Genomic DNA, 10,908 nt, shown 5'->3' on the forward strand with positions numbered 1-10,908 from the left:
CAGGCTCAACTTTTATCTCTGCAGGGCCCTAATTCTGTCCTTTGAGGAGAGCATATGGTGCAGGTGCATGGGTCCCTCCAGGGTGTGATGAGAGCTGAGGTGTGCCTTCTATTCAGGCTGCTTTATCCTGCCTGAGGGCTCAGGCAGACCCTCCAGCCCAGTGTGCTAATGCTGGTGCTACTGGGAATTGCCAGTGCTCCTGGAAATGGGAGGTGGGAAGAGGTTACTGCTTGCATTTCCATCCAAGGGAAATGAACTTTTAAGGGATGCTTGAACTTGGCCAACTCATCCCTAAGAGTCAGAGGCTACAGATGGTGTCTGCAGCTCACAGTGAAAAATTTGTTTTCCTCTTTTCCGCAGGATGCAGAGATCTCTGCCTTTGAACTCTGCAATATCTTGAATAAAATCATGGCTAAACGTAAGTACCTTTCAACTTCAGTTGGCCACCAGCAGTTTTCCAGCATGGCTGTGAGTCAACGCCCTGGGCTCTGCTCCAGACCTGCCCCTTGGCTCTCCATATGGCCACAGCCACATGCTGTCTCTGATGTTTCAGGGGGCTGCAGAAACACTGGGGCTCTGCCAGCCCAAAAGGTGTGTTTCAAAGGATGTGTGCTTTGGCAGGATGCATATGAGTGTCTTTTAATCCCAACATCTGCCACTGGGAAGTGGTTGCCAGGAAGATTTGATTAATGCTTGATAATAATCAAGAGAGGTATTGCTGCTACTTAGAATTTAACCACTCCTAAATGGTTCAAAAATGAGCCCAGCCAATAAGTCTAGGGTGTCCCTAAGGAGAAGGAGAAATTTTGAAACTCTGGGCTTCTTTTTCTGTGAAGTGATTCCTAGCTTGGCTCTGCATTTTTTTCCTTTCCATTAAAGAGTGCTTGAGAAATAAGTGTCTCTTTAATTTTCAAAGTGAAATCTTACCAAGATGGTCAGGACTGTGTTGTATATATATCTGTGTGCACTAGCCAGTTAGCAATGGGGTATTGCTGGTTACCAAGCTTGATGTTCCACCTTTGCATGAAGCTGACTTACTGCTGACCTCCGTAAGTGAAACATGGAGAAGTCCACCCTTGCCTTTGTAGGCAGACAGTAAGGGTAGGAAAGCTTTTATATCTTGCTTCTATAGCACACCTACAAACTAGACTAATTGGACTGTTTTCTTGGGGAAATATCCCAGCTAACTTTTTCCCTAAGTCTCTTTGTCAGCTACAAAGGAAGCCATCAATGGCACAGAAGCAAATTGGGGCTGATACCCTGGTTAGAGAGCTCATGAGCTGTTTAGGAAGGTGATGTGCTACAGCACACAATGATAATCATGTCTTTTGCTCTTTCTTTACAGGCCAGGATATTAAATCTGATGGCTTCAGTATTGAGACATGCAAAATAATGGTTGACCTGTTAGATGTATCCTTTAAGGTTGTTCCTAGATAATATTCCTCTGCCCGTGCTGAAGTAGGTGAGCTGTCTTTGCTCCCTGGTGTGGGTCCATCCTGATGTACTAATGACTCCTGAGGTGGAGAAGCTGGTTTTACCCTGGTTCCCCTGAAATAAACAGGCCCCTGCTATTACTGTTGACTGTGACACATGTTCTCCCAGGCAGCAGAGAAAATACATTATCAGACAGGACAATGTGCATTGAAGTCTTTCCAGCTGTTGCATAACCTAGTTTAGCTGGGACAAAGTGATATTTGTGCTGGTAAAAGGCACCTGGGTCTCAGAATGGCCTTGGATGGCCTTGGCTGCAGAGTTGTACAAGCACATCTGGGTGCACTTCACCTCTCTGTTACCTCGCTGGAGTTGGTAGGAGTGTCATAAAGCCATGAGGACTTAGCAAATGGAAAATGAAGGAAACAAATACAGGAAGCAGAGAATACACAGGGTTTTAGGAGCTTTTATTCCTAAGAATATGGGCAAAAGTGTAGGATGAGGATCAAGTCTAAGAATAGTTGTGTTCAGCTTCTCTGTGCAGTGGGAGTTGAATTGTAGAGTTAGAAAAAGGGAAAATTCCCCACACAAAACCATGCTCTGCTATAATTTTGTGTAAAATACAGCAGTCTGTAGGGACTCCTTCACAGATTTTGGGAGTGATGCCACAACCAGGTTCTTTTGTTAGCTGTCTCCAAATAGCAGGCTTGGTTGTGGCTTTTCCTGTTTATAAGCCAGACTGTAAATGCAGGCATTGAATCAACTACACAGAACAAAATGGCATCATCTGAGCTGTTTTATAATCATAGTGCAAAGATAGAGAGCTGCCAGAAAGGGAGCAGAAAGAACTTGTGAACTGATCACAGTTTAAACGAATCAATCATCTTACAGATTTAGAAAGACATCCTGGACAACAATTGTGTAATCAACAGGATGAGTCCTGCAGAGAGGACTTGCATCCTTTTATTGCTGTCATTTTTTTTTAAGTCACAACTGCTCATGTAAGTGAACCCAACATGGGAGAGAAAATCCCTTTTCCTTCCCTGCAAAGAGGTTCCCTTAACTCAAACAAGAATGATGGGAGTGGTAAACTGGGACTAAAGGAGTTCCACACCCTATGGACAAAGATTCAGAAATACCAGGTAAGATAAAACCTCTTTGGGAGAACATACATTCCCATGCAGAGATGGATTTACACTGATTTGCCTCATGTGGTGTGTACAGTTACATTTCCCAAAGCAGGGACTGTCTTTTCAGTCCCTCAGGCTTTGTCCCTTGAAATCCAGGGGTATGAATAGTTGTCCTTCAGGCACTGAGGTGAAGGGATGAAGGAGAGGCTTCCTCTCTTCCTGCCTTTTCTGGGAAGGGTTTGTTTTAACTCACATTCAAATATGGTTAGCTTTCCTACTTAACTGTTAAAAGTTTGGTGTCAGTCTTGCCACTTTGGTAGCAATAGTGCTCATTTGCATGGCTGGCTGTTCAAGGAATTTTCCAGAGTCTATCTGCTCTGGCTGCTGGATTAAAATGGCTTGCTTTCTAAAGCCACTTTTAGATAAAATCAACATTAGGTACGAAGTCCTTCAGATCAATGTTGCCAATGCTCCTAACTTACATGCAGGCTGCATTTCACAATGTTTCACTTCTGACAAAAGCCAAACCACACTCTGAATCATTATCAGAGTTTGACTTTTGGGTTTGTGTTTTTCAGAAAATTTACAGGGAAATTGATGTGGATCGATCTGGTACCATGAACTCTTATGAGATGAGGAGAGCACTGGAAAGAGCAGGTATTTGTATTGATCTGTCTCTTTTTAGGATTATAGCAGTTTCAAGCTGGGTTGATAGGTACTCACTAGTCGCCTGTAGATCACTTGTAAGCTGAAGTATCCTGTGTTCCCAGACTTGAAGGTCTGATCTAGAGGCTTAGCCACACAGCCTTAGCTCTTGCCTTGCCACACAGGTGCACTAAAAGCATCTCAAAGGAGTGACAGGTTTGCAGTTACTTTCTTTAGTGGCCAGCTTTTGGAGAAGCACAAATAACTGCAGCAATCTGGTCTCGTAACAGCATACTATTGTCTTTCTGAGTATACGTGGGTTTGACATAAGCCAGTAAACCCTGGGATACTGTGACCTAGGGAATGGAAGTGGCTTGACGAAGGAGTAAGGCTCACAGGAGTGTTGAGTCCGTTTGCTACTGCACCAACTGAAAATCAAATCTGAGTTATGACAGTGAGGGGTATATCACAGCCATATGATGCCAAAATAACTTGTTGATCTTCTGCAGCCATCTTACTGTCCACCTTTGGGCACTCTGGAGCTTTCCCTTCCTGTCACCATGTAAGATGAGGCAGCATTTCATTTTGTACCAATGTTTAGATACTCTTTGGAAATAGAGACACACAGAAAGCCACTGCTTCATCTCAGTGGGCCAAGTCTGGCAGCCACTGTATCACCCAGGGAAGGACCATGAGCTGGAGCAATTAGCTGTGTCCTGTGGGAAACATGAGCTCAGGCATGGGAGCACACACAACAGGAAGAACATGTGTGACCTAGTCACCGCTCTAAATCACTCCAAGTACAGAAGGGGTTGTGTGAGTTTCCAAAATGAAGTAAACACTCTTAAAATTTGAGAATTAACTAAAAGTAGGTAAGTGAATTTCTAGTAGTGTGTAAGGTTAGGGGTTTTTTGTTAGTTGGAGGTTTTTGCAAATTTTTTTTTCTCTTTTGTAAATCCTTGACATTGTATTTTTAGGGTTCAAATTGAATTGCCAGTTACATCAGATCATTGTGGCTCGTTTTGCTGATGAAGACCTCATCATTGACTTTGATAACTTTGTCCGGTGTTTGATTCGGCTTGAAACATTGTTCAGTGAGTACACACTTAATAGCTAGACAGACTCTGTTAGTGTTTTCAGCATGATAACTGTCCAGGACAGTATTCAGACAAATTCAAGACTGAGCTATCAATCTGGCAACCCAATTTGCATGCTTCTAGGTCTAGGAATCAGTCTTTTCGGCCAGGCTCCTGAATCACAGCCAGTCTCCATGCAAACAATGCTATGTTGATAAAAAAATACTAGGTAACTATTAAAAATACTCAGTCTTGTTCTTGCACGAGAGCTTGCAATTACTTTAGTGTGGCCTTTTCTTCTGATTTGGGGTTGTAGACCTTTGTCAAATTTTAGATTCTTGGACTAAATTCCTTTTTGATCCTGAAGCACAAGGAAGGGGAAGGCTTTCTAATTAGTTTCTGTATTAAGTCTTGTCTGTCATCTCTTTCCCACCACAGAAATGTTTAAAAGACTGGATACTGAGAAAACTGGAACAATAGAATTGAACCTTGTTAATGTAAGTTCATTTAGCTCTAAAACATTTGGTTTTTATCTTTTGGGGGAAACAGTGATGGGGGATGGTAGGGGAATGTCAGCAGTAGTTTGTCCTGCTCCAATTCCAACTGATTATGGTTGGTTATATGTATTCACATATATGCTGGATTTACCTAGCTTGTGTGTTCATTAGCAGCCTTAATAAAGGTTACCTTTTAAAAAAATTGTATCTATCTACATCACAACATATGCCCTAACAGACAAGCCAAAGTTTCTTGCACTAGACAACCCTTGGCCCTTTACTGGCAGTACCTTTGGCTGACATTGCAGGCTTCTTCCCTGCTTTGTCTGTAAACAGGGTAAAATGTAGGTGCAGTAGTGGTTCATGGTACTGTCCATGTCTGCTGCTTTCTGCACCATGTGAGCTCTGTAGAAAGGATGAAGTTTGGAGAAAACCACCCTCCCCACATGTGTTTGAAGTGCTTATTACCTGAACATAACTTATTTCTGGACCTAAAGGAGGAATGCGCAAATCATCCTCAAACTCTTTTGACTTAAATGAGATATAAATTTAAATCATTCCGGAAAGATCCTAAAATTAGTTCTGTAACAACAGGTTGGCTTTATTCTAGAAATGGGAATATGCATACTTGCCACAGGCCTCTTAACTAAACTTAACCTTGGGTCATTTTCCTCTCTCGCTCTTGTTACAGTGGCTGTGTTTTACTATCATTTGAGCCACTGACGTCACCTGAAGACCTCAAAAAAGCATGATCAGGTGAAGATAATCAAGCTACACACAAGGAATATCCTAACATGAATGTGCCTTAACTTACACATGGCAAATTTTGCATGCACTTGTAAGAAGGAAAGTATTCTACTTCAACATAAGAATTTGCAACCTCATTTCTATGGGTCTGAGAGGCTTTATGTACAATTACATATCCTCTGTGCAAAGGCAATTTAGTATGAATCCTCTTCAGTGCAACTTTTGAAAATGCTGCTTTGCTAATGTCTTTGCATTTAAGGTGTTCTTCCCATGACTTCTGGGAAGAAAGCTCATTACAACTTGACGGTCTGGTTTAGTGAGTGCTTTTCGAATAATAGCTCCACTCCCTCCTGCGGACCTGAAATTACAAAAGGGATAATATTGCATATCTTACCTAAACACCTGTACTCAGAGATATGGGTACCTTGTATGTTTTCTGTCAAGCCCCAGTATTATTCTATTTAATATTACTTGAAGAATTTGAGTAGCAAGTACATGTTTGACCAAAGTGAAAGACAAGTCTTTCCCTCCTGACCATTGATGTGCCTGGGGCAGGAAGGTGTTGGCCACAAGACTTCCAAGAGAAAGCCTATGCTCTCAGATGTTCCTGTATCTTATTTATCTGCCTTTGAAATACAAGAAAGTACTTGAATAAAAACAGTAAAAGTAAAGTTTGCAAGACTGTTGCAGCAGAAATAAGGACTCTTTTTTCCTTACAGATAGATCATCAGAGCACAGATGCAGTGCTTCTGCTTTCAGGAATAGAGACTGTTGCCTTTTAAAGGGGAAAACCAGCAGTCTGGAGTTGACTCTGGCACTGTGTCAGTTAGTGAAATGTTAGATAGTCTGATACTTTATCTGATACTTTAAAAGAGTAATGATTGAAAAACTAAAGGTTTCTAAGAAAGGTAATTGATACTATATACCTCATACCCAGTCTACTAAATCATGAGGCTGTGATTATGCTCACTAGAACTGACTTCACGTGGGCAAATGTGAGGACACAGTTCCTCTTTACAAGAATTTGCCTTATAGTCACTTTTCAGAAAGCAGGAAGGGCTTATTTAGTAGGAAGACATGAGCCTGAAGGGTGAGGCGCTTCCTCACTACCCTTAAGGAAATATTTGACCCTCAGTTACAAACTGATCATTATCAAATTCTTCCCAAATAGAGAGATATACAGGATAGTTCCATAGGAAAGGCTTTATTTGGAAAATACTTGTACCAAGTTTTTACTTAAGTATGTCCCTTAGCTTTTAAGGTTAACAAAGGTTATACACAACTAACACTTAAATTCAGAAAGACAGTCCTGAACAGAGGGTGGAGGAGGGGTTCAATTTAATACAGAAAGTAGTTGAATGTTAGTGTAATGTAGAACAGCACTGTGTCATATTGATAACATTTTCAGATGGTCTACTAAAAATTGCCATTAAAATACCCAGAGTTAAAGCTTAAGAGGAGACAGAAGTTTAATGGTATCATAGTGGAATAAAAACCAGTAAGTTGTCAAAGACTACAGAAAGTTTCTACAATTAGTCTTCAAAGTACAAAATACAATAAATACACAAGGCTCTTTGTAAAAAGAGAAATCTAAAACTACATTGTTTGTTACAGCACATAATATTTTGAATACATAGAATTTCTAAGATGCTACAGTCTTTTTAAATGTTATTGCTTAATGGATTGGTCATGTGGTTGTCACTGTTTAAATGCACTTCAGTTTAGCTTCTTTAACAAACATTCTGCTTCCAGCAATAAGCATTTGGGTCCTGTGCACATCCTTTAATTTCTTCCATCCGGAAAAAACCTTTGGATAAATTTGGACAAAGCCAAGTTGTCTGTTTCACAATGATTCCTTCAACAGTAAATTGAAAAGGTCTTTGTATTTAATGCAGAAAAAACGTGAAATTCTTTTCTGCCATGTTTGAAGAAATCCAACTGGGTACTTGAAAAAAATGGCTTGCTTTGACTACAGGCAGCAGAATTTCATTTACTTGTAAGCATTATTTCATCTTGTAGAATGCCCTCATCGATTTGCTAATGCATCAATCCTTCATCTGTTTTCTAAGCACATTCTTCATAGCTTTCAAATTACATTATCATTGAAATAAGTCTCACGATATTGGAACCAACACAAAATGAATTTTTTTCCTGTAAGTCATCCATGATTAGTACTGCATGAATCTGGCCTCTGTACTATTTCATGCCAAGCTTCTTTGTCTAGGTTTAATCCTTGGATACAACTGAGGGCAAAACAGAAAAGAGGTTTAATATTTTAGTGCTTTAAAAGGTAACTTTTTTAAAAAGCAAAAACAAAACAAAACAAAAACCCAACAAACTTGTCTTTGGTGCTACAATTCTAATCTTCAGTAGCAAAAGCAAGGTTATAAAAAACACCCAGGGCACTAACAAGTAGAAATTTAGCATTCTTAGGCAAGCTTAAAAAGTATCAACCATATCAGTACAAAAGGTATTGAACAGCACCTAATTCAGTACCTACAGCTCTACTCAGGGATGGGCCAGGACAAGCACGTGGCTCTCTCAGTCAAGAGACTTTTGTATTCAGTGAACTGGAGGATTGTTCCCTGTTTTATAAATGGGACTAGAGAGGTATTAAAGTCAGGTTTGTTTTCTCTCAATGCCTATCAGCCTGTCCATATGTATAGCTCTGGGCAAGCTGGAAACATCTGGCTGCAGAAGGAGCATGGAAGTGTAGGAGCTGTGCTTTAGCTAGCAGAGAGTGGGTGGCTGGTTCAATGAATGTAACTGCCTGACAGTAAATCAGTACCTGTCACCCTGTGGCCTTTGAAGCATGTGCTAGTCACACATTCTGGCCACACACACAGGGGTACAGATTGCCCTTCGAAGCTGCAGGGTGACAACTGATGGGACATACCTCAACACACAGCAGTATAGAGATGCTTGGGAAGCTCTTGGCTCCCATTTGCAAGGGCTTTGGGAACAACTACTGTTCTGAAAAGCATGGCTACTGGCATACAAAAACAAAAGGATATACTTCATACAATTAGGAAACACGAATCCTCCATGCTTTAAATGGCAGTGCATGTCTACATTACTTCTTAGGTTTTTTTCAGCTACAGTTCTCCCTAAAGATGCCCTCCCTCTTCTCTCTTCAACCAGACTCTGGGTTTCTTCTTTTCTCATAGTCAGCCAACGATTAAGACAATGCCAACAACTTCACCCAACAAGGCCTCTCTGCTTGCTACAATTTCACCACTAGCAGAGATACAGTCAGCCAGTTACAGCATTATAACACATGACAGTGGTTCAAAAGATTTCGTTTGACAGTATTACCTTATTAGCTCAGGGAACTAGGGAGTCACTAAGAAGGGTAGGAGCACTGATGCAGATAATTTAATCCTTGTTTTTATTCAGTATACCTAACTGCAAAAGGATAAAGCAACTAGGATAAAAATACAATTTAAGAATATACTAAGCTACCAAACATTTTCTTCTGTACTGAACATCTTAGCCTAGATTTCAGCTATATTAAAAGTCTAGTGAGGGCTTTTGAGAATAACCACAGAATATTTCAGTGGCAGTACTAGAACAATGAACAGACACAAAAGTGGTAATATGGTGCTTATGTAGTTGTCCCCAAAAGTTCTGCTCAGATTGTCTGGTGCTTACAAGGATAAGTTGTGATCCTCAGTTTAAGCTGTGTTGCCTTGTACCTTTTGTTGGTATTTTTTACAGGAGCACAGATGCTTTACACACCTGTCAGGCTGAGTACACAAGCTTATGAACATGTAGCACATGCACAATTCATCCGGGGGCAGGCAAAAAATTAAAGCTGCCATTGTGACCTTACTGTCCAGGGCCAATGGATACTCTCAATTTAAAAATGTTTACTCTGGAGAGGAAAAAACTGAGCAGAACTACTATGTTAGGGAGAATTTTACAGTACGTGGTGGGTAGGTCTGACCTAGAAGTGATACAAAAATGAAAACTGATTTTGCATTAGACAGCTGCTCTGCAAAGTCTAACCAGTTTAATAGTAAGGATGATCTGCACAAGGAAGGAGGTTCAGCCTCTTTTAAGCATCATACATCAATCAGTTAAAATCACAGTGGTTATCTTTGAGAATCTCTTATCTCCAGTAGCATGACAACTGGATTTATAGAAAAAAGCCGAATGAAGTTTTTATACATGTCCATCTGCCACAGTTTTCTAGCAACACAGCCATAAGAAATATGGGACATGATTGTAAGGACCTTATTTGTACACAGTTGTTTTTAATAAAAGAGGTAGTACAGAAGGTGATGAGAAAAGGAGAGGCCATTCATTTAAGTCCTTGGACATACGGCTGAATGTTACTTAAAAAGGATGAGAGAAAACAAAGATCTGCCTTTATAATCTTTTTCAACACTAGATTTTTGCAGTGTGAAACCATCCTCAGATCACAAGGGGCACTGTGTATACGCAGACAAGGAGGGACTCATGACTCACTCTTCATGCAAGTTTCCATTATTAAGGTTCTTTGTGCCAGTACACCACTTTTTGAAAGAGGGGAAAACCCATTCTGTTCATAAAGAATCACAAAATATCTCAAGTTGAAAGGGACCACAAGGATCAGAGTCCATCTCCTGGCCCTGCACAGGCCAACCCCAAAAATCACATCATGCGTCTGAGAACATACTCAACAAAACCTTGTGTACACATCATGTTTGGATAAAAGGTTTTTTGTTCCTCTAAGATGCTGAGACAAGGTTAGTATTAGAGCCTGTTGTGTATAGCAGGTTGGGTGCATAAAAGAACAACATATATCACCATTAATATAATCTGTGTTCGGTATCTAAACAGAGTGTTAACTCACTCTGCCAAGATATTCAAGTCTCCAAATGAGTAAATGGAGAATGTCAACTCCCTCCTCTTGACTTTTAAAATTGCACTTAACCTAGATGCAAGAGTTACAATGCCTATACAATGCTGTGTGTACTCCACATATTGGGGTGGGGTTTCTTTGGCTCTGGAATTATCAAGTGACTCACCCCTAGCAGGTTGCGGGGAACGTAGCCTTCCTTGTCATTCAGCCGTGCCCACCACCACTCAATTTCATCTTCATCTTCCCGGCGCAGGATTGTCATGCAGTCTCCTTCCTTCATTGAGAGCTCATCATCGTTCTGAGCCTCGTAATCCCAGAGTCCATAAATCACTCCTTTGTTCATTATGCCCATTTTCTCCTGCACTCCTGCAACATTGAAAACACAGAGCAGCTCAATATAAAACTGGGTGGACCACTTGGTGGATGAAGAACTGGCTGGATGGTCGCACGCAGAGTTGTGGTCAGTGGCTCATTGTCCACATGGAGAGCAGTGACGAGAGGTGTCCCTGAGGGGTTGGTGCTGGGGCCAATACTGT

General features: G+C 40.9%; 1 protein-coding gene across 1 annotated transcript in view; it reads left to right on the forward strand.

Annotated features, from left to right (window-relative positions):
* Positions 1-5,494, forward strand: part of LOC103797775 (calpain-2 catalytic subunit-like) — a gene marked incomplete at its 5' end in the record, with an annotated part of 25,962 nt that extends 20,468 nt beyond the window's left edge. Inside the window, 7 exon segments of the mRNA XM_009070006.1 lie at positions 361-418; positions 1,346-1,410; positions 2,505-2,573; positions 3,140-3,218; positions 4,184-4,300; positions 4,721-4,779; positions 5,471-5,494. Of these exon segments, the coding sequence (XP_009068254.1) occupies positions 361-418; positions 1,346-1,410; positions 2,505-2,573; positions 3,140-3,218; positions 4,184-4,300; positions 4,721-4,779; positions 5,471-5,494 (471 nt within the window).
* Positions 5,495-10,908: the final 5,414 nt, after the last annotated feature.

Source organism: Acanthisitta chloris, unplaced genomic scaffold (genome assembly GCF_000695815.1).
Source record: "Acanthisitta chloris isolate BGI_N310 unplaced genomic scaffold, ASM69581v1 scaffold6602, whole genome shotgun sequence".
NCBI lineage: Eukaryota > Metazoa > Chordata > Aves > Passeriformes > Acanthisittidae > Acanthisitta > Acanthisitta chloris.